Source organism: Diadema antillarum, unplaced genomic scaffold (assembly GCF_040938485.1).
Source record: "Diadema antillarum isolate AM-2024a unplaced genomic scaffold, OU_Dant_1.0 scf00000004, whole genome shotgun sequence".
Lineage (NCBI taxonomy): Eukaryota > Metazoa > Echinodermata > Echinoidea > Diadematoida > Diadematidae > Diadema > Diadema antillarum.
Window position 1 is genome coordinate 1,163,276 of NW_027270893.1, and position 26,993 is coordinate 1,190,268.

General features: G+C 38.5%; 2 protein-coding genes across 6 annotated transcripts; one reads left to right on the top strand and one right to left on the bottom strand.

The window, feature by feature from the left end:
* Positions 1-233: 233 nt before the first annotated feature.
* LOC139709286 (splicing factor U2AF 26 kDa subunit-like) lies at positions 234-9,636 on the bottom strand. Of its 5 annotated transcripts, none has more exons than XM_071621413.1 (6): positions 9,593-9,636; positions 4,479-4,630; positions 3,474-3,488; positions 2,717-2,874; positions 1,940-2,073; positions 234-467 (listed from the first exon to the last, which is right to left on the bottom strand). In XM_071621413.1, the coding sequence occupies exons 1-6, from the start codon at positions 9,634-9,636 to the stop codon at positions 248-250; spliced, it is 723 nt and encodes a 240-aa protein (XP_071477514.1). In that variant the 3' UTR covers positions 234-247. The 5 variants fall into 5 exon arrangements, with proteins under 5 accessions (XP_071477514.1, XP_071477641.1, XP_071477575.1 ...); XM_071621540.1 differs by lacking the exon at positions 9,593-9,636 and adding an exon at positions 5,859-5,873; XM_071621474.1 differs by lacking the exon at positions 3,474-3,488.
* Positions 9,637-11,757: 2,121 nt separating this feature from the next.
* Positions 11,758-20,486, top strand: LOC139709652 (gamma-secretase subunit PEN-2-like). Its single transcript, XM_071621647.1, has 4 exons — positions 11,758-11,896; positions 17,147-17,247; positions 18,973-19,077; positions 20,240-20,486. Exons 2-4 carry the CDS (start codon positions 17,187-17,189, stop codon positions 20,377-20,379), a joined length of 306 nt encoding a protein of 101 aa, XP_071477748.1. The 5' UTR covers positions 11,758-11,896; positions 17,147-17,186; the 3' UTR covers positions 20,380-20,486.
* Positions 20,487-26,993: the final 6,507 nt, after the last annotated feature.

Genomic DNA, 26,993 nt, shown 5'->3' on the forward strand with positions numbered 1-26,993 from the left:
TGGTGGGATTGTGCATTTAAGCAAAATATGCAAACTTAGCACGCCATCGACCAAGTCGGGTGTGCGAATGTGGCACATAAAGAGTTAAACCTCGACAAAACTAAAGAATCAAAACTGATCAGTGTGAATGGTAGAAAGCGAGTAGCAGTATCACTGGCATTAAAGTGAAGACATAAATTCATTGACTCCTCCTCAGAAGTAGGATCTTATGTCGTGAAAAGACGTCAATGATGCTGTCTTGGTGGCGTTAGAAGCGACCTGACCTCTCCCTCTCTCTGTGCCTGTCTTCGCCGCGTCCACGGCTTCGACTGCGGGATCGTGAGCGGCGCCGATCGCGGCTCCTCGAACGTGAGCGGCTGCGGGACGAACGCCTCCTGCGCTTCCGGCGCCCGTAGAGCTCCCTCCTCAGTTCACGGGAAATCGGCTTCAGGTGCATAAAGTTACAGAAACCACCTCGTGTACATTCACTGTGGGACAGGGAGGGAGAAAAAAACAAAATCATAATTCATGTACAACACAAGGAAAGTATTCCATGACTTCTTCACTTCTAATGTTGTAATCATTTTTTTTTCCAGGCAAGAGGAAATAAAAAAAAAATATAGCTTCCCTGTTTTGTTCTGTTTTAGTTTTTTTTTTTTTTTTGCCCAATTTGATTCAAAATTGACTGACTTACATAATGAAATTCATAAATTTCACTTGCCGAGGTGGTTTTGGTATCCACTGTGTTCTTAAAGTTCAGGTCTTAAAATGTGATTTTGATTGGTAAATGTAAAGTAGGGCAGTGATATGGCTCAGCTGGTGGCTCGTATTGTCTTGAAATCAAATGGCTCAGGTTTGATTCTCACTGAGTCCAACTGAGCCATGCTGTGTGTAATCATGCTGTCCCCTCCAGTATGAGGCAAAAAACATGCAGTCCCACAGATAGGACATCAAAGGGAACCAATGCTCTCAGATGAAGTATCTCTCATTCAAATGCTTGACATATTTGATTTCTTCCTTGCAAATTTGAGCTAAATCAGACAAGGAATAAGGAAGCTACAGCTGTTTGAATGAATGAACCATAGAGGGCGACAAATTAACTCAGAGGGGAACTTGTGGACAACTCTCCATTCATTTTCTAAACAAAATTTCAATATTTTACACTCCATCCATTTTTTACGCAAAATCTCATTATTTTAAAGTTTTCGCTTGATTCACATATAAACATGGTTAAACTTCAAAATATGCGCTTGCAAAATGCATTCCTTTGTGCCATATTTGGATTTCAGAGCAGGAGTTATGGTCACTGTTGAGAGAAGTTGAAAAATGTGATATTTTATGAGTATCAAACCATGGAGAAATGTCCAGCTGTCTGCTGCCCTCTACTGACTGTTAAACTTTGTTCATTCACTGCAATGAGTGTGATGCTAACACGCTGAAGTGGTCCACCCACATTCCAACACCAGAAAATAGGCAAATGATGCCAACCCCTCGTGGTTTGCCACAGTTGACTAGAAATAGCCAGCCAACAGTATCAACAAGACATATTGCGCCATACAAAAATGAAAATGGTGAAGTCAATGCTATTTTTTTATGCCTTGCAATTCACACGTGTACGTGCACTATAGGTCAGGCGCATGACATCAGAGGTGTATACTGTACAGGTGTACACACTGTATGAGCATTTATTTTCATTTTCATGAGGGTATAATTTTTGTGAATTTTGCGAATCACAGTTGGCTCTTGAATTTAAAAACATGTGACAATTTCACCATGCACTAGGGTAACAATGCATGTAAGATAGCATTGGTGTCAACCTGCAAAAACAGCATCTCGCAAAAATGTCTGTGGCCTCCTAATTCACGAAAATATCTGTACGCAAAAATAACAGCTTAAACAGTAAGAGGCCAAAAACATGTATACACGGGTAGGACATAATTCAAAGTACTTTGTCTCTTACCCCATCTCATACTGGCGGCAGCAAGCTTCTCTGAAGTCCGTCACAGGGGAAAGCTCTGCTCTGATTGGCTGTTTGTTGAACCAGCGGTTGTTCAGATCCTCCACAGCCTTCTCCGCATCCTCCTCGTAGCGATACTGCAAACAGAGGTTACAGAGGGGACAAGAAAAGTAGACACTAGTCATGTCTGCTTCAATCATTTCATCTGTGACCTAGTACTTGTGTATACATACTACAATTGAAAGCATCCAAGATTGACTGTGAAACTACCACATCATCTGAATTCCCATTTGATTAAAGTGGACAATGGTGAATATTTCAAATTCTTTGTACCTCTTTTTGACTTTGTAAAACTCATCCCTTCCTGAATTCCAGACTTGCTTTAATCATTCTAACATACAGTGTAAGTTGAATTCAGACAAAGATAGCTAACTTGAAGTTAACTAGAAGATAGCTATCCATGAGATATCTCGGGGTTAGAGCTTTATCAATGAGCCGCATTTGACCTGTCCCCGTTGGACCAGTAGATACCCAGTTTTTCCACTTTTGTACTGGTTCGAACCAAAAATTTACTGGCACTCTTTCTTGCTTTTTTTTTTTCCACTGGCCCTGACAATACTAGCTTTTTTGTTTGTCTTTTTTTTTTTTATACCAGTCATGTCAGACCAATAAATTTAGCAATTCCTGAAGAGTTACTGGCCCAACAGTGATTTTTACCGGTCTGGGACCGTTGGACTGGGGCTAGTGTTAAGCGTTGCTTCATGGAAAGCAAAGACTCACTTTGACATAGACATTTCCAACCAAGTGGTCGCCGAGATTGTCACACACGTTCATCTCCTCGATCTCTCCGTACTTGGCTTCCATCTCGGCAAACACCTCCTCGAAGAAGTCGTCAAAATGCTGCTGCACTTCCACCTCGCTCATGTTTGACTGCACGGCTGCAGAGAGAGAGGAAAAAAAAAAAAACAGCTAGAGTGTGACATATGGTAGTATAAACCTTACTTAAGTTTGACCTAAATGGTTCAGAACAAGACAGACAAGACATTAAATATTACATATTACCACATCAATTACTGTAAAGTTCTGTGAATACAGCACACTTTTTTATTTATTTATTTATCTATTCTTTTAATCATAGAAAATATCAAAGTGGATGTGCACATTAACGCACGTACAAGAAAGTCTGGCAGTATTTGGTAATCCCTATGTCCCTGTCTTCGGAAGTCAAAACAATGTAACAGTACTACGTGCACATGTATGGATGTGTCAAGAACCAGGAAAAACATAAGTTTGAAATTTCATTGCGCATTTATCATTCATCAAAATCAATTCACACATCACTGTATCACATTTCATCTACAACGTACCACCATTATTGGTTTGTCATACAGTTTGCCAACTGCAATGAAGAATTTCCTGACACGTACTGATAAAATGCTGCAAAGATGATTGGTAACACTAGCATTATGTACTCTTGTTCAATAGCATGATAGCAAGATAGCATCGATAGTGGGATGTGCACAGCTGGCATACTCACTTCTTGCACCTTCCACTTTTCAGTGACGAAAGTAACCACCGGTGAAAATAGAAAAGGAAAGGGGGGAAAAAAACGAGGAAAATATATGTGGTGTGGCATGCACACATTCGGCACAGTGATAATGTATGTCTTGCGTGCAAAATAACACAAGATTCTTTATGGACATTTTGACAATATTTCTTCTTATTTTCTCTTGACTCCTAAAAGTGGAGGTGGCCAAACCCATGCCTTAGTGCACCGTATACGCAGAACTTTACAGTACATTGACTACTCTATGGAACAGACAATACTTTGTCACGGATAAATGATTAGATAACAACATTTATTCACGACTTACCTCTTTCAATTTGTACTTGGAAGAAGAATTTTCAAGCATAAACTAGAGATTATGTGCCCAACATTGGCAATGTATTCACAAACATGTCTACAGTGTATCCTCTCCCCCAATGTTTCAGTTTGCATAGATCGAAGTGAAACCCAAATCTGCTGTAGGGCCTACATGTGTACAAAGTAGATCATGTGAATGCAGCAAAATTAGTCAAACACATCAACCAAATATGACGGAAATGGGACAATTCTTGAAAAAGTACTAATTTTTAAAGTTTCGATGCCAGGGGGTGTGGGGGGGGGGGGGGGGTTACAAAATGTATACCATGGCACATAAAAGAGGTAGTCCGTACATTGTAAATGAAGAGGAAATAAATGTATCATTGCCAACATGTACAAATCAAAATCAGGGAGGCTTTTTGTCTGGACATTAAAAAAAAATAATCATAATAACAATTTTTCAGTAAGCCTCCTACAGAATCCGGGCCCTTTTGCATGAAATTTGAGCTCAAATATATTATCAGAAAATCAAACATGATTCCATGAATATTTTATGCTGATTGGCTGATGCCTGATTTGTGTCTGATTTTCAGAATTGTGTTCGGTTGCATCTCATTAATATGCAACAGGGCCCAGGGAGGTTTGGCATTTCTGTCACCATGGGACTACGCAACATACTTCCTCCATCAGCTGACTGGGCCGTGTTGGCTGGGTTGTGGTAGATGTTCTGCATCACAATCGTCTGACTGAAGGTCGGCTTGTTGTGCAGCCGGGAGCATCGGTCTCCATGGCGGCATGCTCCTATTTTGAAGTAGAAGGAGCAGTTGACCCTGAAAAAGAAGGCAGAGAGACGTGAGAGCAGGCCGGCAGTAAGGTGCCGAGTCAGCAAAGGGTCAGGAGTTATGTTTGTATCTAATCTCCTCATCGCCCAATATTGAAATTATGAATACTCTTTAATATTCAGTCTTGTTATAATCACAAATTACATCTCCTTCCTTTTCAGACATCACCTTACTGTTTCAGAACGTACAGGTGTAGTTTACTTCATGCACAAATGGTACACAACTTTGTTCTTGGACAATGAAATTTAAATTCCTCTTTTATGCAGTAGTAACATGTTCATGGCACATGTAATCCACTGATTCAAATTCAGCAGGAATATCATTGCATTTTAAACCATGTACAGTGTACTGGCAAGTGGTTTACTTCGTATCTCACAAGAACAGATAGTACTGTCTACACTTGTAAATGTATGTACAGAATGATAACTGCAGTGTCATACAATGTAATCCTGACCCTTACACTACTTTGGCACCATTTCACAAGGTAACATTAACAATACATCTGAGAATGCATTAATAAGATTGTCTCACTGATGACTTTAAAGCAACATGCACAATATAATATGCTGAGAACAAATTGTACAATGTGTGGAACAATCTCCCAAGATAAAAACGTACCCCAAAAATTGCAATAAAGGTGATTTGAAGAAAGTCTTTAAAAGTTCACAAGTTCTTAGTGTGTCATGTTCATACAAGAAATTTGATAATATGGGGAGAAAAAAATTGCTTTCCATTACCTACATATACACTTGTACAACATGCTTTCCACATGTATACATGTACATGTACATCAGCGTGGTACAATTTTTTCAATTACAATTACAGTCCTCATGCAATATTATGTGTTGTTTGGATAAATCTGTGTTCAATGGCCCTACTGCTTTACTACCAGGAGATGCACACATTAACTGGAAGCTTTGAACAGCCCTTCCACAAAAGATTTAACAATGATGCATTTCCAAATATCTTGGGCTATCTTTCATTCTTTCATTTTTTCTTTATTGTGAAAACTAATGGAGAGACAACAATGAGTTTACCCCTGTATGACTTTTAGCATTGTATTACAATGCAAGGATCTATGAACTTTGAATTTAAAGTACAGATGCATTCTTTCTACACGTATCTGCAAGATCCCTCTTACTCTACGGACTCATTACACTTCAAGTGTCCAGCAATGCAGCCTTAACTCATTCACTTTTTTATTACTTTTTGTTACCTTTAGATGCACAATGAACCTTTCCCAAAGAAAGACCAGTGTTTTCTACAGCACGAGAAAGCAGAATAGACAAGACTGTTAAAATTTGGTCTCTTTTAGACTGTACTGTTCTTCATTTTGTGTCGGTAACACGGCCTTCGCTAAGCTAAAGGAGGAAAGTCTTACAAGCCGTTCATCTGGCTAATCTGAAATTAAGAGTGGGGGACAGATAAGAAGTCTGTTTGTCCGCAGCTATATTTGATGATGGGGAGAAAATATATCAAACAGAAAGGTAGAGAGACGCTAGATAAAATAGAGGAAATTCATATCTGTATAAACACTTTCCAGCTGTGCTAAGAGCAGGAGCGCTAAGAGCAGGAGCCCTAAGAGCAGGAGCCCAAAGTCTTTGTATGAATACCACCCTAAAAGAAAATAAAATAGCCGACTCTGTGGATAGAAAATGTGCTGTTCATCTGACAGAGACGAGCAGGTGGGATGCAAAGATATGCACCCTGTGGTGAATGAAACAATAAAAGAGTGTAGCTCGCTTCCTACCTATGAAAATGAATGGAATGAACACCCTTTTCACATAATACAAGTGTGATGTGATACAGTGTAGATGTCCTATTAACACAAAAACAAGAGCAGCTGCCAAAGAAACTAAATGAAATGCTCCCTGTTTTTGCTGCATTAGAATCCACCTTGCTAGCATTGCATAATCATGAAGCGCTTCAAATGTAGGGAGAAAAGTATCAAAAATCTAAAAAGGTAACATTTCTTCATTTTTGATCAAAATCTATGAACAATACAGATTGAAATAAAAGCACCATTACACTACAACTAAAAAATCAACAAATATACACTGTACAATGTATGTAAGTTTTAATTCAACAAATATATTATGTACATGTATCAAATATTTTATGAATTAAAAGACTACCATCATAAACAGCTGCACCATCAAAACCTACACTGAAAAATAAAAGAACAATATTACATGACATTGCTCATATAGTGTACAGTAGTTGAGTAAAATTTCCTGTTCTTACAACAACAACAAAAAAAAAAAAAACACAATCATTAAACGAGCACAGAATGTGCTGCTCATTGCATCCAACAGCAGTCTGCTCATGCAGCCCATGATTAATCATTGCATTCCACCAGTCTGAAACATAATCCATCTGGCATTCTGGATTTTATCACAAACCTTTCTTCAAGAAGTGAAAAGTGGAGATAAGCTGCTCAACCTTGCAGTTTTCACTGCATTACTGTAAAAGTGGATATTTTTGCGCTCGTCTGGGTAAGATAAATTTTGTGTGATTTTTTAAATTTTATTTTACAATATAATCCTGGAGTCAGGACATCAACCACTGAAACATACGCATGCAAAAATGTTCGCATGCTTTCATTTTTGTGCAAGCTACTGGTTTGCGCAAAAATTTCCACTTTTACAGTATTTTGTGTTCTATTTTGGAGGACGATGTACGATTGTACTTGTATGGTATTTAAAATATCAACAGCAATACTTCCTTCATCACGCATTAATGGTCTACCAATTTGCTACTACTCGCTTGAACGCTTGCTACATTGTACCTCCAAAATCACAAATGCATGGTACGCACAGGGAGTATAATTGTGACCCGCTACAACAAAAGGATCCTAAAGTCGCTGACGGCCGAGCCGAGAAAATCAAGTTTTAAGTCACATCATCAAAATTGGTCAAAACAATCGGATTTCTGTTTTCGGCATAATTTTGTAGTCTAATGTTTTGTCCATCATCTGCCGAAATTTCGAAGCTAAATGATCAAAGGAAAGGTAAGAAATTAGCGTTTTTCGAAGCCATGATTTTCTGACTTTCAATGTAAGAGAAACGTGTCGGAAGATATGGATTTAGCGCCGCAGCTAGACTCCACCCCTCGCAACGAGGGAGTGATCTTATTGGTCAGTGCGTGGCATCCTAATTACCGATTGGTCATGCGTAGACCGCTGGCGCTCAGCTTGACTGAACATGACGGAGGTCGCTAGGAGCTAGCATGCCTTCTATTGTCAAGCAGTGAAAACTGTCTCGCCTCCCCATGATCATGATAGCGTCGGAAGGACAACTTTGAAGGCGTTTTTCTCGTAACTCTGATTTCCTAAACCACTTGACATGCGCTGATAAAATCATCAATATCTCTGTGACCGAGTACTTTTATGAGTTGTGCTGTATATGAAATTAAAGTAGAAGAATACGGGAATGATATCATGCCATTTTCAGAAAATTGTCCTCTCCGACTTTCGGATCCTTTTGTTGTAGCGGGTCACAATCTTTTTCCCCTTGTTCTCCCATGAGAGAGACAGTATGTGCCAAGGTTCGACCACATGCAAAAGCATACAATACAGTTTTGTAGGTTTCTACGTCAAGTGGTCAAATTTTGGACAGCATTGTGGTTGTTTAGGCTGGTCGCAGTTTATGTTACACACACACCTGCCCTGTAGGCTGTAGACTCTAGACCCTATGCAGGACTACTACAACTACAAGTGTACAAGTACTACAACGAGTAGGCCCTAACAAGGGCCTACTGAAGATATGCAAGCTATTTTTCCTTCTATTTAGGCATGTATTGATGTAGATTCTACACTGTACACTGTGTACAACTGGGTTTACGTCAAGGTGTAGATTACTACTTAACTGCGACAGCCGCCACACGCGTGTGGCGGCTGCGCCGTGCTCCCATAAAAGATCTTCATGTTGAACAAACGGGTGCCTTTGCGGCGCTATATTTCCTTAATTTTTCAACAGAAACTACTAGGAATACTTACATGGGTCGATGAAACCTAAATGACTATCATCGGCGACTGTTTGATGCATTTCATTGCTTGTGATGCACAAAATGATGTCTTATAAGCAGCTCACCGATGTTCACAGAATTCACAATCACTTGCACAAGCGCACAGAATACTTGAACTATAACATAAGCGAAACTGCGGGGAAGCCGCCAGGACCGCGCCTGGCGGCGCGGTCTCCGGGGCTAATTACTACTAGACCCTATACTAGATAGACCTAACTGAACTACAGGTTAAACTCCCTTTGGAAGGCCTACTGCTTGATTTTATACAATCCGGCCAGCAGTACCAGCAGTACGAACTCAGTAGGCGAATGGCTATGACATTATGCTATGAATGATTGAAAATTATTATGTCTAGCGCTCACATCGAGCGAGCATCGCATCATGCATCCCAATGGCAATGCATTGACCGAAAGATTGGTCTGTATCTGGTCGTCGGGTATGTTCCACGTAGACTAGAGTGCGTCTGGCTTCACGGAGGAGAGCGATAACGTCAAAAATAAAAGACTTCTCCGGACAGACGAATCTTTCTGTCTACCCAATGCAATGCTGCATGCGTAATAATGTGTTCACGACCGCACGGACCACGCCATCGCGTCGTGCTACACACAAAATACGTAACACCGTTAAACGTAGTGCCAGCGTACTTCGTGTGGAGATACACATTACAATTTGTGTGCAGATGCGTACAGCACCGACAGCGCACAGCTCGCCTCTAACACTTTACAACGTGTACATGTGACTCGTTGGAGTCTCACTACTCTCACTCTCCTTCACTCAGAGAGGTTGGGAAGAAAACATACAAATATAACAACATCAACACATGAAAGTGAACAATAAAAATACTCAAACAGATCAGAAAGGTATGATATATTGCAAAATCGAGTCATCTGTGTTCTTTACAAATCAGAAAAGAGATCAGCTTACTTGTCCTTTTCAGTTCCAAATATCGACGCGAGATATTCTGCCATCTTGTTATCGTCTATGCGTGCACGTACGTACGTGCGCGTTGAGTGTACCAGTCTCTAACAAAATGTTTACATGATTATGTAGTAAGGTATTAATTTTGCGGATTTATTCGTATCAAAATTATTCAATAAATATTTTTATAACTATAAAAAATAGAGTGTGTGTTAATATGGAATTTAAAAAGAAAAAAAAAGAAACTACTGTATATAAGTACAACACATATTTCTGCTGACAAATAGACTACATCTATGGCAAGCCAAGAATAATGTCTTTGAATTGGAGGAATTACGCTGAACTGCTATGATTCACTCCCTCACATTTATTTTGTCACTGATCTGGGGCATTTCATGAAGCGTTTCAATTGTTATTTATTCTTTGATCATTGACTGCAGTAATACCGAACTTAACTTGAATAGCTAGACCTATAGGCGTTATTTTTGTGTAGTGTACATAATATTGCATAACACAGAGGATACAGTGTTAAAGGACAGGGGGGTGTTTCATAAAGCTGTTCGTAAAGTTAGGAACGACTTACGAGCGACTGGTGATCAGTTCTTGTGCTGAATTACTAGTATGGAAATTCCGATAAGTGTAGCACATCAGAACTGATCACCAGTCGCTCGTATGTTGTTCGTAACTTTACGAACAGCTTTATGAAACAGGGCCCTGGTTCACCTTCATAGACATGTGGGTTGAGTGAATGCAGCAATATTAGTAGCACACATCAATGAGAGTTTAAGGAAAATCGGACAATCCGTTAAAAAGTTATGAATTTTTGAAGTTTCTGCTCAGTCAGGGCTTGACGAGAAGACTGCTATAGCTTGTGATGTCATATGAGTACAACTCTACAAAGAAAGTATACAGGTAAAACCAGGTTTCCATACCGAAGATATAAGCCCATCAGAGTTAACTCTTTTTTGGGGTGGTTTTACGACAAGATAATTTATATCTTTTCAACTGAATATGAGATTTCGTTCGTCTGTATGTGAAATGAATAAGAAATTGTGAGAGCGTGGCATCGTCAACTTCCTGATTTGAATATTCATAGGGAATGGTCAAGAAATGTTTTCCAAACTGTGAAATTTCAAAATGTCACATCTTCTTCATATAAATTTCTAATATCCATTTTTGTCATTTTGTATCGTTATAATTTCGGGAATTATTTCTCTTTCTTCAGTGAAGCTTTTCAATATTTTGTGGGTGGATTTCTTATCTAAGAGAAGCTGCCTCCTTCATTGTTTTATCACTAATAAAACCAATGTAGGCCGGATATATGGCAGGTAGGGGGCTACGAGGACAAAGCTATGATAATGAACTAAAGTTTGAGCATCAATTGATCAGTGAACTTTAGTGATTATTTTTCTTTTGCATCATGATATATGCTCTATTAGTATGATGTTTCATGACTTCTGCCGTCTCCTAAAAGGCAGAAGAAATGCCTTTTAAAGGGATCGTATAGTTTTGGTTGAGACCTAATTTTATGTTTCTAACATTTTTTGTGAGATACCGGTAATGAGAAACCTCTTATGAAATATGAAAGAGCATGTAATTCTATGAGGAATTCAATTATTTGATGAAAATAAATTGGTTTTGAAATGGCCGAGATATAAAAAAAGAGCTATTCTAATAAAGTGTGGGACCCACACTTTATTACGATCGCTTTGTTTTACTTTGTTTTTGAATGTTTCAGTCATTCCAAACCCGATTTTCGTCAAATGAACTTTGAATTCCTCTTAAAATGGTATGTTCTGTACGAAGTATTTTCTTGGTATATATCTCGCAAAAAGTTAAAAGCCAAATTCTAATTTCCACCAATACTGTACCTTTCCTTTAGGAGACGGTCACTGATTTTTATTTCACTCGTGGGGAAAGTAGGTAGACTACATCTTAATGATATTATATCAGCGTTTAAAAAATTGAGTGCCTGGTACACCCAGTATACAAACGGGGAGGTCCATTCTTCCCTGCCAACTACTGGAGTGGTACATCACTGTACGTCGTACCAAGGAGGTACTAGGCCTCCTTGGTCGTACCAGACAGGCGCTTAATGATGGCGTTCCATAGATAAAAATTGCTGTTTTCCTTGTGGATGTGTACTGTTCAGCTGTACTGTAAAGCTAGCTGTACCACTGCACTGAAATTGTACCACACACGCCATTACCCTTCCCAGCATTTCCGGACACCGAAAGTGTCTCCATTTTTCGGTATTTCTGCACTTGGTTGAGTTGGTTGAGTTTAGGGGGTTCAGTATACGATCTGCAGGTAAGCAAACGTTAACGAGAGTCGCATAAATCTAAGATCCACTTTCGTAAAATGATTGTGTAGGCCTTGCGGTATTTATAGAAATAAAGAATCTAGCTCTACTACATCTCTGCGATGGGCTTCCTACAGCATTCCAGAAACTGCGACCAGCAGCGCCATACGCAAAGCCTGTGCGTATGGGGCTGCTGGTCGCAGTTACTACAGCATTTAAAGGGACTGTACAGTACTGGTTTAGGTAGGGATTCATGTTTTGAACATTCCTAAGTGAGATAATGAAAAGCCTCTTATGAAATATGAAAGAGCATGTAATTTTAAAAAGGATTCAACGTTTACTTGATGAAAATTGGTTTTCAAATGGCTGAGATATCCAAAAAAGTGCTAATAATAAAAGGCGACATGCCCCAACTTGAATAGTATCTCTTTGTTTCACCTGTTTTTGGATATCTCAGCCATTTCAAAACCGATTTTCATCGAATAAACTTTTGATACCCCCTGAGAACCGCATGCTCTTTGACATCTCGTAGAGTGGTTTCTGAATAGACTCTATCTAACAAAACGTTAAAAGCTAAATCTTCACCTCGACCAGAACTGTACACACCCTTTAATATACTAGGACACAGCACAGCTTATTGGCCCTAGGAATGTCTAACCATATCCTCAAAAGTAAAAGGGTTTTTTTTTTTTTCTAAATTGTTTTGTTTCAAGAGCAACTGATTTGACTGTCTGATATTAAGTGATATGAAGAGCTTTCTTTTGATACCAGAATCATGACATACAGACAGATTACAGTACAGTGTAACTCGGATGATGGCCTTCAAGAATCAAGGCTTCATATTAAACATAGATTCTAGAAGTAAACCGTCTGTGTCACGCTGTGTTTAGTATGACTTTCTTAACAAAACGTTAAGATTTTGTTCTGTTGCTAGGCAACCACCATCATCCCTTGTTTGTATTTTTATACAAAATCGTACTACTTGTATGAAAAGAGGCCTGGCATGGTAAGTGGTAAGGATTCCATTCCTCGTGTAACTCAACTGTGTTAAATTAAAATATTCTAAAATTCATTTCCTTTGTCAGTTTTGAGGATTGCAACAGTGACCAAAATGTACCTATGTCGGGGATGGGTCCGGTTTGCTGCACCCCTGTGGGATTTACAGTTGGGCAATTCCATGGGAATGTGGACATGGCACTAAAATTTCAACTTTATCATATTGCAAAAGAATTACTCATTATGTATTACCCATATATTGAAGTTAAAGAAACTCAAGGAATTATATCAATCGGTCAAATATTTCCCGAGAAACAGCTACAAATGTTGAAGACAATTTTTCCGTCATCCAAATTGCTAAAATGCATGCTTAACTTAATATAATTTTTTAAATAGAAAAATTCTGCTAGCACTTCAATTTATTTATTTTAAAGAAGCAAATTAGTTCTACTTTAGTCTCCCATGAGGAAATTTTTATGCCACCTTCAAAAAATTCTAATCACCACATGAAAGTTCAGCCCTTGAGCCATGTAACGCGAGTTACCGAAACAAGAAATATTTTTTATTCTGAAGGAAGCAGTGGAGGTAATTTGTTGGGAATCATAATTTTCTAAATTCATCAAACCCTTATACTGTACACAGGATGTTGACTTGAATAAACACTGTTATCACATTAAAAAATGTCAACGAAAAGTGTAACGCGAGTTACTTTGTAACGCGAGTTACCGGCATGTAACGCGAGTTACCAACTATAAACACAAGTTTCGCTCAGCATAAGCAAATTTTAGCACTTAATTGAGCTAGATTGTGGTGAAAACAATCAAATGCAGTGTTATACACACTATGCTGGACTGAAACAAAGGAGGGCAGCCTAATAAACTGTGATTAGCATCAAGGCCACTGATCACATGCCACATTGAAGAGTCTAGCCTGGCTAAATCACTGCATGTGTACTTGTATCCAGCAGTGAATGAGACCATTAAATTTATCGTTTGAATTTACTGCATCAGTATTACAGATTTTTTTTTACAGAATGCTATAAAGCACAGCAAGTGTTGGTTCTAATCCTTGTTCGGTGGTCTACTGAAGATGGCACCTGTCCGGAGATCAGGAGGTTGTGGGTTCGAATCCTGCTCGAGTATGTATATGCCCATGATTTTTTATCATGGCTACTAATAAAACACTGATCAATTCAGTGAGCTTATTAACGTTGATTAGGGCAATTTGTCAATCAGTTGCAATGAAAACATCTCAACGGAAGAATTTCAAGAATTTGAATAATTACGCAGTACCCACTGCATGCTATAAGGATTGGAACCAGCACTTGTTGTCGGGTGAAAGCACGGTGGTCTAGTGGAGATGACGCCTGTCCTGTGATCAGGAGGTCGTAAGTTTGAATACTGCTTGAGTATGTACGCCCATGACTTTTTTATCATGGCTACTACTAAAACACTGATCAATTCAGTGGTTATTTACGTCGATGTTGGGTAATAAGCCAGTTCGTAATTACACTGTAGCTCATGTACACTTTGGTACAAATGACCTTTCTTTTTTCTCAGTTGGTTCGGCACTTCACTTGTTTTCAAAGCAGCATAATGCATTTTAAGCTTGTATGACATAACAATTTATGGAACTTCTGTTCAAAAAAAGAATGAATTTGCTTTTAGATCAGGGGATCAGAATACTCCCATCAGTTTATAATTTAGCAGGCATCCATTACACTGTTTTGTATTGAATGCAGTAACAGCTTATTTCATTTTATATTGCAAAATACCATTCTTGCTGTCAGGTGGATGTGCTGGCAAGCATCATTTAGACAAGGATCGCATGAATAATCATCGCATCACAGATGCTTATCTCAGTGAATTTACAAACCAAAATGCCTGTTGGTACAAATGACCTTTTTTTTGTTCATGCACAAAGTGGAATTACGAACTGGTCTTTTTGTCAATCAGTTGCAAAGAAATGTACTAGTTTTCACTGCTCACAAAGACAGAATTTGAATTTTTGAAAGATTGTAAGCTGTTTTGTAAACTTGTATATAGGGTTTGATACTTTTATGTTTTGTTTAAAAAAGACTTTCAACATTTTTCATCTTTACACTCTGAATCTTACAATGCACTTAATACACCTAAATCATCTAGTATATATGTATATTCAAACATATTCAAGGTCTCTACGAGGAGTGAAGCTCTTATTAGTCTTAAACGCACTCTTCTACAGGGTTTATTAGTGAAATATTTGTGTAACATTTATTCATTTTACTATCTACACAAATAAGCATCTCTCAGAATATTCAACACAAGATTCAGTGCCATCAGAACAATTGTATGTTATCAATTTGTGTCACCCTGTGTTAGTGGACATAATGTAACGCGAGTTACCGTAACGCGAGTTACCGACATAAAGGCTCCCTATATTTTTCCAGGTCATTGTTACTCAACTTTGATATTGTTGATTTATGAGTCCTAACCTACTATCAAATCAAGGTAGGAAAACTTTTATCAAGATTGTCTAGTATGAGGAGACTTTCCAAAAATAGGTCTTCACAGAATTGACCATGTCCTTTTTGTGTAACGCGAGTTACCGAAATTAAATGATCAAAGAATCCCAACATGTTTGTCCTTTATTTTTCTTCTTGGATTCATTTAGTTGGTGTATGTCTACTTAACCCATCATGAAAAAAGTAACTTGTAGATCCCACCAATTACAAAGATATTGGCACATTATCCCAAAAATGTACCCATTATTTGTAACGCGAGTTACCGTGGAATTGCCCAGTTACTGTACAGTGTACACACATAAATAGCGCTATTTTACTTGTCAAAATGGGTGGAAATTGATTAAAACTATTACCCCCCACCGCCTGCCGCAAACTGGGTTCCCCTTGGTGGTTGCAAATTTTCTGCATAAAATTGATTATTATGACTAGGGTAATTGTCCACCATACAAAATTGTATAAATTTGTAATATGAAGTGGCAAGAGGCCTTTGGTACCTCTTCCAATAAAAAAAAAATAAATAAATAAAAAAATAAGAATTTAATTTCTGTTGCCCGTTTTACCAGAATACTACTAAATACCCTTGAAAAGGCCTTAACCTGCCGCAAACTGGGTCCGCTACTCTAGATCTAATTGTGATAGTTTATGTCAGTCTGGGAAACCCGCTCATGAGGACCGCTCCCGCGTACGAGGACTGCCCCGCCTCATGAGGACCGCCCCCACGCCTCATGAGGACCGCCCCCATGCCTCATGAGGCCCGGGGGGAACGCCTCATGAGGCCCCCCTATTCACTTCTATTCATCTCACATCTGACGTATAAAATGTCGCAACTTTGCACAGTGATTTTTTGTTACACACACATGTCCACTATCCATGATGAAAAGAAGAAAAAATCCTATCTGTTTTTTTTTTTCAAAAATCGAGTTTTAATCAACCGATGCAGAGCGCCCATTAAAACACGTGTGTTTTCTTTTTCATATGTGTGTATTATTGACAATGTGGAGTTTAAGTTGTAACTGTAATGAAATTTATGTTATCTTGTCATGAATTTGTTATTGTTTATATGAAAAAGAAAGAAAAATACCAAAGATTGGCACAAATAAAGAAAAGAATAGGTCTAGAGTTCTATAAGTTTCCCTGACCCTAGCCCTGATACAAACCCAAATTATGTAAAGTACATGTATACACATCCGTATACATTGTATACCAGGCCATGACTTGTCTTTTATGAGGGGTTTGTGATGCCAGACTTTCAGGAGAAATACATGCATGTACAGTTGTACATGCATACCTATTCTATCCTTTTTTTACTTGGCCTTGAACAAGACGGCAGTCAGCAGGCTAACTTAGTTTATAGACAGAAAATCTGTCTGCCTTGAGGAATTTTTCATCAATTCTTTATTACTTTTAGGGCCCTCCTTCATAACTCTTAGAGAAAGGGACTCCATGAAACCAGATAGTACGACTATACCTGATGGTGGACTGCACCTCAAGAAGAAGAAGAAGAAGAAGATGTTCATAGTGTCTCCATCGGATCATTTGTCCATGGAACATATTATGCCTGATGACAAGATACAGTCCAATCTTTTGTGCAATCAGCAGGCTTGGAGCTTCCTGTTTCTGTGCACTTCTGCTCATTTTGTTTGTGTGCTTGTGTGTGTGTTGTTTCTTTTTTTGTTACAGTCAGTTAGCCATTCATTGGGCAATTCGCCATCTTGTAGACAACCATTTTGATAATGTCACCTTGCATGCTCTTTTGCAGGGACTATAGGCAATAAAGAGCAGAAGTCAGCGGTCTCATCATGAATCTCCAAAAAGTATCGGATGTTGAGAAGTTGGAACTCTGCCGGAAATATTTCATAGGTGAGTTGTGTCTGGGACTAGCCCTGCATGAAAATGGGAATGGTTTAGCAAGAGACCAATGATATATTTTCTGCGTTCTCTCCCTGTTCTTTCATTTTGTCATGTCGGGTTGAAGTCAGCCACAATTTGAGAATAGCAGTTTGTTAGCGATTCGTTTCTATAATACAATGTAAGTGGAAATAAAAGATTTCCTTCACCTAAATGCAATGCTGGCACTAGTGTATGGCGTAATGTTTACTGCTGCACAATACAATGTACACGTATAATCGGTACATATTCTTCATGTTTCCTTTACCAGAGATTCTTAACATGTTATTACAATGCTCATTCTGACCTCCAGTTCTTGCACGTCTGAACTAGACTCATCCTTTCTATTTCTTTCATTTCCTTTGATGTTATTTCCTCACTGTTGTCTGGATCTCTTCTGTGCTTGTAGCATTTGTGTGTTGTTGTTGTTGTTGTTTTTTTTTTGGTACATGTTTGTACTGTACAATTTATAAGGAACTGGATCATTGGCTTGTTTGATGTATGTCATGATCTCCATTTTCTACTGCACTGGTTTTAGAATTGTGTCTAATGTCACCCCGCTCAAGAGTAGGTGTTAATGGCCTTGACAAAAGACAGCATTTTTGTTTTAAAGGGACATTCCAGATGATTTTCATAATTTCACATCATGTAGTACATAAATCGACAAATCCATGTATAGATTTGTGGAATTTATTGTGGTTCTTAAGCAAAGAAACAATACTTTGAAAAACCTGAAACAAATTACACTGAACAAGGATGATGACATACAATGTAGGAGGTTCACATATTTCAGAAATGTAGCAGTGTAATTCCATTACAATACCATTTGCTTGCGAGTTCACCTGTGTATAATCTATGCATGCCTTCTTCTTTTGTTCTGCTTCCTTGAGCCCCAACTCATGCATTCTTATGGTGACTCTGCCACGTCATCATCCTTGTTCACTGCAATTTGCTCTAAATTTTGAAAATATTCTTATTCTTCATCCCAGTTATAAATTCTGAAACTCTGTCCTCAGTATAACTAATTCATAGTTATTCAAATGCAAAAATCTGAATATCATCTGGAGGTCTCCTTTAAATATGGATCATTCCTCATTCACAGCAAACTGTGTGAGCAGTAGTTTGCTGTCTTTTTCAACATTTTTGGCAGCAATTATTTGTGTGTGTGTGTAGAAAACAGGACATGTGAACAAAAATCATTGTAAAAATTGTGGTTTGTTAATTACAAAATGCTATTGAGCATGCAGAAACACACATTACAAAAGAATCTGAAAGATTTTACATTTGGGTACTTACCTGGCAAACTGAATTACATTGCATGTTGTATGCATGAATGTGCTGAAGATGGTTTGGGAAGATATTCCACTCCTCTATCACCTCCCTGGTGTTATTGTACCATAAAGGTTTATGCTGTATTGGCTCACTGATATTCCAAATTTCTGTCCTTTTAGTAATTCATGTATTGCCAATGTAAGCCAAACCTACGTTGTACATGTACAAAGTGTACATGTATGTTAATTTGCAGTCTTACTCCACCTGTTGCATTCAAGCAAATTTACAGATTCATGCAGTTCGGTTCAACATTGCACTGCAATATCTCCGTCTATGGTACAGGTACATGTACATTGTAGATTCCATATTTGATGTAGTAAAAGTGTGTAGCATCTGGGTTCAGACTGTATTTATTTTACCATGCAGGAGGAATTTTTGCTTTGCCATTTCTGTGGCTGGTCAACACCGTGTGGTTCTTCAGGGAAGCCTTCATCCGTCCAGCCTTCGATCAACAAAAGAAGATGCGCACTTGTGAGTATACAGTAATCTCATAATTACTGTATTCAGTCAGCCTTGCATAAATCGCATCTATTTTGACTGAATAGATAGCTTTGACTTTTAGAGAAAATTAAACTCATAATGGATTAAGATCAATGGATGATGAAGAAAAGAGGCTCGAAAAGACCTCCAACTTATAGGCGACTATTCGACTTCCAATATGCAAGGTCGACTTATTAAGCAAGGTTGACAGTAGATGTTTTTCTTGCATGGGGATTAGTTGCTCTGCCAGCTCAGTGCCAAGATTTTGGAGTTGACTTTTATAGTGCAGAGGGTATACCAAACTCATTTGCCAAGTAATCTCTCTCTTTTTTCTCGCATTAAACTCATATTCGAACATACACCTGTTATGTATATTTTTTCATCAGTTTATAGATATAAATTCTATAAGATATTTGTAGCTTGCAAGTTGTGAAAGATAAAAGATAAAACATTGGATTTTCAAATTGATGCATAGTAACAACTGAATTGATTATTGGATGAGAGTATGTTAATTTTTTCAAGGTCATGTAGATCTATTTCCCATTATACCCACATGTATACACATATCCATGTCATTCAGTTCAACCTGCTTTTGTGACGACCTACCCATGGAAGCCATAGGCCCTATTCAAATACTGTATGGGAATTCGCACAGAAAAACATTATTGATAAGAACTTAAGGCAGCCACCTGCCCGTTGCAATCAGGAACCATGGATCTGGGGGGCATTTCATGAAGGAACTTGTTGGATAAAATGTCCGACAATTCAATTATATCCGACAAGTTCAGAGAAATCAGCCAATCAGACTAAAGAATTTCTCAAAACTTGTCGGATATAATTGACTTGTCAGATATTTTATCCGACAAGTTTCTTCATGAAATGCCCCCCAGTGGTGTCCGCATGATGACCAACAAATGAGCACAGCGACAGCTTTTGAGATTATCTGAGAGTCTGCACTTCACTGCATTTTTTGAAGAAGCACCTGTAGGCACCTCCCATTATAATGAGTCCTTGGGACCAACGATTTTCTTTTGTTATATCAAAATAGCTGAATTGGAAAGGGCATTATAAATACTGACAACGGCTGCTGCATCAAGTGTGCCTACAGCAATCACCTATCTGTAATGTTTTGGTTGGTGTTTTTTTTTTTCAGATGTTACGTGGTCTCTGATTGGCTGCTTGGTCTGGACAACAGGATTGATTGCATGGGTGACCATATTTCAATTAAAGAGAGCGGAATGGGGGGAGACTGGTGATAGGTTATCCTTCATCATACCAAGGGGAAGACCATAGCAGGAACTGCAGGCTTGACGATAAAACATGGACATTTACCAGTCACATGAATGGTGACAGATTTATCTGTAGCATCTGAGTTGGCCTGATCTTTTGTAAAACAGGTAAAGTGATGTGATATCTCTCTGAGGATCAAGTGCTAAAAGAAATAATCCTTGTGTATATATAGCCAAGAGAAAACCAGGATATAGCCAAGAAATTGTAAAAATAATATGGTACAATGTAGGAGGAAATAACATCTTCAGCACAGCTGAATACTGTCAACTGTATATGACAAATTTTGGAGTGCTTACATTGTACCATGCAGTAGATGGCATTTGATAGTAATCTGTCAATAACAAATATCAGCTCAGAATTTACAGCTCTGTACCCAAAATGATTGTTCAAGCTCAATGTGAAAAGACAGAATTTAAAATGATATGCTTTTAACTATTATTTCCACATTTCTATTACATATCTTTTCACCTACAATGGAAGACTGGTTTTGTTACAGCTGCATAAATACAAATTGTAAGTGATGATCAGTTAAGACAAAACATGGATTATTTTCCTTTCATATTATTTTGACCATTAATTGTTCTCTACTATGTGCAATCTGAACAATTTTGCCATGAGGGATTTAGATTTTTGTCTTATATGTAGTTCCTGGTCAGCAGTGTCCCTCTGCATCTCTTACATATTCAATTGAACCTAAGGGAATCACTGTACAATTTATGCCTGACAGACAAAACCATTTATAAAGCAAAGTTTTATACTTAAACTGTAGATTGGTTTTCTAAAAATTACTGCTGTATTTTGCGCAGTGTGCCATTAACCCGTTGAGGACGGTTTGATTTTGCTACAACACATATTTCCCATAGACACCTGCCCGGGTATACTCGGGACTCGTCCTCAACGGGTTAAATGCATTTATTTTCATTGCATTGAAGATTGTCGTGTAGATATCTAGTAATTAAAATATTGTAGGTTACAGAAATGTGCATGCTTTGATTATTAAGTATCATAATGCAGTAAATGCAATTCCTCAAACATTTTAATATCATTGACTAAATTGCTGTTCAATTTACTCAAAAAATGGAATTAGAATTACGAAGGAAAACATGTCAATGCCTTTGAAAGATACAGATTTTTATTTTCTTTCTTATTTCATGACAATAGCTATATGTCCACGTATTTATTACTTAATTATGGTCTTGAGAAACTTGTACATAAAACCATATTCACATTCATACAGTTACGTCTAAATCTTACACAGTGTCTGTAGGCCATCATGAAGTAAGAAGCAAACCTTTGAATCATAAATCTAAACTGCTTCAAGGTGATATTGATGGGTTTGGATGGTTACTTACCAATGAATGATTGTGCCTCTGCTTTCAACACCTCCCCACGCAGGATTTCAGGTAAAGTTTATCCAGTGTACAAACGTCTTGGACTGTTGTCATGGTAACCTCCTTGAGACTAGTAGAATCACCGAGTCATACATGTCAAGCTTTGTGCTATCAGGGTTTGAAAAACATTTGAATATGAAAGAACGCTAGTTGGATTTGGGGCAGGAAGTTTGGAAAAGGATTTCATTTAATTAGTGCTTTTGTAATAAGAATTCACCATTTTACAGAAATTTGTTAAAGGTAGGGGATACCTTTTACTGACCTCTCAAAATGCAGCAAAACATTAAATATGAACCTCAGGGGACTTGTTTAGGCCACTGCTGAGAAATTTGGAAGTCAACAGTTATCTACAATTTGAATAATGCACAAAACTCAACTACTCAGTAGTTCTGTGTGTCAGCCACACTTAATCCTTTTTGTTGCAGTCTTCTGCATTTTTTATCTATAAACACAAATCTAAAAGTATAAGAGCTGATGTATATAGAGTGTGTGGCAAGAATGTATACAGAAAAGTTTGTAAGTTTTGATGAACTTTCTTCACAAAATATACATGATGGACACACATGCAGTGCATGGGTCTGCAAAGGTAGCCTAGTAATGTACTGGAATTTACGGTGAGCCCCGAAAAAAATTCAATTCAAAATCTAACGGTCAATAAAAATGTACTAAATGTTACCTTCCACTTTCAATACTTTATGGGAGTTTCTAAAATGATACTCTCTTCAACATACCACTGTATTTATACAACTCTTCATTTAAGGCATGCAAATAGGATTCCCTACCTTTAATTCATGAATACAAGTGCATCTATCACTGTGTATCATATTTGATGCTTTATTGCTGGGATAGGTTCTTCAAGAAAGGTCATGCCTATAAAGACAGATGGACAATATTGCTTCAAACTTTTTACATCTGGTTTACTCCAAACTTCAAAAACCATAACAAAATGTCACTTGCAGTAGACAACTAAGAGTGTGTAAGCTACTGCAGTCTTATTCAAATCTTTGAATCGTGTGCATAATACACGATGCGACATATATTTGTCTACATAATTTTCTTGTAAGAATATATGTATGTTGTATATTCAGAGTTTTACACTTACATTAAACTTATTAAAAGTGCATCCACCGTCTTTAAACTGCTGTCATTATTCAGTAACAGAATGATTAGATGGTTCCTAATCCAATATCCACCGACACATTGCCACTCACCATAGCATACTGTTTGAGTGCTCTTGTGTGATTGTTGAGAATAAGGGCAGTATGTTTGAACGTTTTCAGATCATTGTGCATGGCAGCGTGTGTAATATCCGTGTGAATACAGGGGATTTTAATTCAGTGTGTTACAGCGCCCTCACAGGAAAGGCTTTCTGAATATACTTGTATAGTTGTATGAGTAATGTGAGTACTAGTACATATACATTTACACGTACAAATAATACCATGCTTTGATAACTATTAAATAGTATGTATGTTTTTCATGTATGATAGTACAGTTCTTGTACGATCGAAGATTTGGAAAAAGGTTGCCACTTTCGATTTCTATGCTCTTGGCGATTTTTTTCTTTTCCGTCAGTTTCCCATACTGCCTCTTGAAGTCACTTTATATTAGAGAAATTTCAATACACAACGGGAAGACCGAGAGGAAGAGGAAGCAATCGGCTGTGACGGTCCCCGCACTAGGACTCCCGTCCTCATTTCTAAGCAGTTTCGCTTTTCTCTGTGGACGGAGCCGTGGTTACGGTAGCGACAAGATCGCTGATTGGCTGGCTGCTCAATCGTGCGCAATATTGGGACCGGACGCTATTGACCGAGAACCGTTCTCGTTTTTTCCAGGACGGGAGTCTTTTTGTTTGTTTGTTTGTTGTTTTTTCAGATAAGAACATGCGCAGAAGCAATTTTTGCACACGGCACGCTCAACTACTGAGTAGCTGCCGCGTCGGGCTTGCTACACACACACACACACATACAGTACACACAGAGGATGACCACTACCAATCAAGCACACAAGATATGGAGACTTGATAATAATAGTATTTTATTTATTTCAGATCACATATCTGCACATTTCTTCGGCACAATAAAATATTCTTAACGATTTGCTTTTTTTTAATTAAATGTTGGATGTTTGTTGGTTTTTCATTTGAACAGACTTAATAAAACGTTATTGTTGTTTGTAATTGCAGCGTTCTGAAAACAAGTTTCGTCTTTTGCAGTATTGATTCGTATAGATATCTTAGCATAAAAGTTCACTTGTTGCGGAATTGGTTGGAAATGCATATTTTAGTATTTAATCTTTATTACCTTCCTACATCGGATGCGTTTGTGCAGCGTTTGCTATATCAATAGTAATAGGGATAGATCTTTTTTCATTCTTATTTTTCCTACTTGTTTTTGTTTTTGTTTTGTTTTGGTTGGTTGGTTGGTTGGTTGGTTGATTTTTTTTCTATATCATTACGGGATGTCACTTTCGGAATTGTAAAGTATTAGAAAAGTAGTCATAGCAGTGATCATACAACCACGGTTTTTTTTTTTTATTTGTTGTTTTTTAATGGCAGATACTTGAGTTGTATTAATCTTGTAATGATGAGTATGGAATCCATCAGAATTAAAGCTAATTCTTTTGAAGAATTTCCTGTAAACGGCGCACAACTGAAGAGAGACAATTAGTCTCAGACAACCAGTCACTCTGTCAAAAAGGTAGTGCAACGTCACAACCGATCTTGGACATGTGACCCCCTGCACTGCACGTGACCTTGCGGACTCAAGGGGGCGCCACGTGAGGATGACATGGCGCAAGATTTGCTTCAATTCAGGGACACTCGTGCTTTTCGAGGCTGTGTGACGGGCCAAGAAAGCCTAGCTGTCCCCGAATGGTAAGAGAATGGCGCCGCAACCAAGTCAAAGCCGTTGTTCGTATGGCTGCTATCATGATCGTACCGTATTTCTCTGTTTACGTTGTTGCTGTTTCTTTATGTGAATATGTGTGTGTGCTTGTTTGCACGTTTACTTTGGTTCACTTTTTGGATTTCGGATGGGTGGCATGCAGTTTATAGAAATGAATATTGAAATCTGAAAAGATATCTTTTATTATCACTACAATTGAATTCTTTACTTCTACCCTGTCCCGAAACTAACTTTTGAAGAGCGGCAATCAACTCATGCCAGAAGCCCCCCCCCCCCCCCCCCCTATTCTTCCAATAGACCTGTAGTACCCGTTTAATTCTTTCTTGAGAAATTGGGGTCCTAAAGCAAAGGATTGTGAGATGCTGAGAAACTCGGAACAATCAACGTTTCGGAAAGATAAACCATCCTACATCAGAAATTAGCCAGACTAGACGTTTGTGTGGTGTATGTGATCAATGCGGCAGTGGAAGTAAAAAGCAGGAGTGAAATGGTGGCCCATCAGGGCTGTGAAGACTTGGGTCTCGATGCACTGTGTTGACTGATGAACCTCAGTGGCTTCCCTAACGCGAGGTGTGTGCCAACGGTTGATGGGTACGAGTTGAGTGATGTCCCAGCAGATGCGGAGGCCATGCCGTTGGGATTGCGTCACAATGGCCAACTTGCCCCACTCGATGAGTCTGTATCTTGTCTTGTGTTCCTTGATGCGGGTGCACGTCTCTTCCTGTTTCACCGATGTACACTTTGCCGCCTTCACGGGATGTCTTGTACTCTCCAGCTTCCTCGTTGCAAGTGCGAGTGTCCTTGAGAGAGTGTAGTACGCTGCGGAGCTTGTCAGGAGATCTATGTCGGACTTGAATGTTGGATGATCTCAGGGTCCGTTAGAGTTGGTGTGAAGATATGCCTGGATAGGGTAGTATACAATACCTGTGAGTGGAGATGGGTTGTCAGAAGCGTTGTTTGTTTGGCGGGTATAGTGGGTCTTCATAGTTGACCATCTTCCTCTGATACTGGTTGACAGTGGTAGGGGCATTGGTCACATTCCCGAGTTCTTGCCGCAGCTGCTCTCTGTCTCCCAGTTGGTGCGCTCTCCGGATGAGTGTATTGGGGACCGACTGGTAGATAGATGGTTGGTGAAAGGAACAAAGCGCAGATATCTGTTTTGGTGCGCTGGTTTCCTACAGACTTGGGGTGAACATAAAGGCCTATACCCTATATCGAACGCTGCCGTGAATCACTATTCCACCTCGCTGGCTTATAAATCAAATCATCTATATACTACACCGTATATATCAGGGCAATTATACTAGGTGTTTCAAAAAACATTTCCCACTTTCATGACTTTTGATTCTTAATAATTCAAAAACTGTCATAACACTGTCTTTGATATGAGTGATAGCTGAATAGAGTACAATTTTGTTGGAGGTGGTTTAAATATGAAAGCATAAGTCAGTTTCATGAAATTCATGATTGTTTTCACAGTTAAGTTCCAGATCTTGCTCTATTTTCAACCCTCTGTACAATTAAAACGCTCACTTTGCACAGGGGTCAATGGGTGTGTATGGGAATGTGTGGTTAACACCCTGACAATGGTCCTGAACAATTAATGGCCAGGGTTTGAATGCTTCATTATCTATTCATGAGAAATTCCACTATCACAACTAGTCTTTATTCAGCCTCTGGCAGTATCTGTGCAAAGTCAAACGCCTTCCGATACTGTCGTTGAGTCGCGACAGTGCTCTCCCTAATTCTGAAAAACGAAATTACAATGAATACCTTCTGTTCTGTCGTAAACATGGTGACAGGAAGCAAAGAAAGAGTATACACTTGTGTATATGGAGCCTTAAATAAATCTACTGTGAAAGAAATCGCCCCAATGAAAAATGCTGCTGAACTCTTCACCAAAAATGATTTCTTTTTATCGAAAAAGTGACAAATTTGTCATATACTATTAGTAGACAGTTGTATTTCAATGAAGAACGTTAGATCATTTATGCTAACCCTTACATCCCAAATTTAGTGATATGTGAAGCAAAATTTGAAAATGATTGCCAGCTGGAATGAAATGTGGTGTTTGCAAGCACATGGAAACATGTGCTTACTTTTTCCATGTACATGCATTTTACCCTTTACCGTGCATGAATTCAGACAAGCAGTGCCCAGGGAAATCCACATGAATGATTGATTAAGCATTCATGTGCCTGGGAGCACGAGACTGACGCCTAGTCAACAGGTTGTTCAGACATGTCCATTGTTCAGGGCCATTGTCAGCACACACTCACATACACATCATTGGTCCCTGCGCAAAGTTCAATTTTTGTAC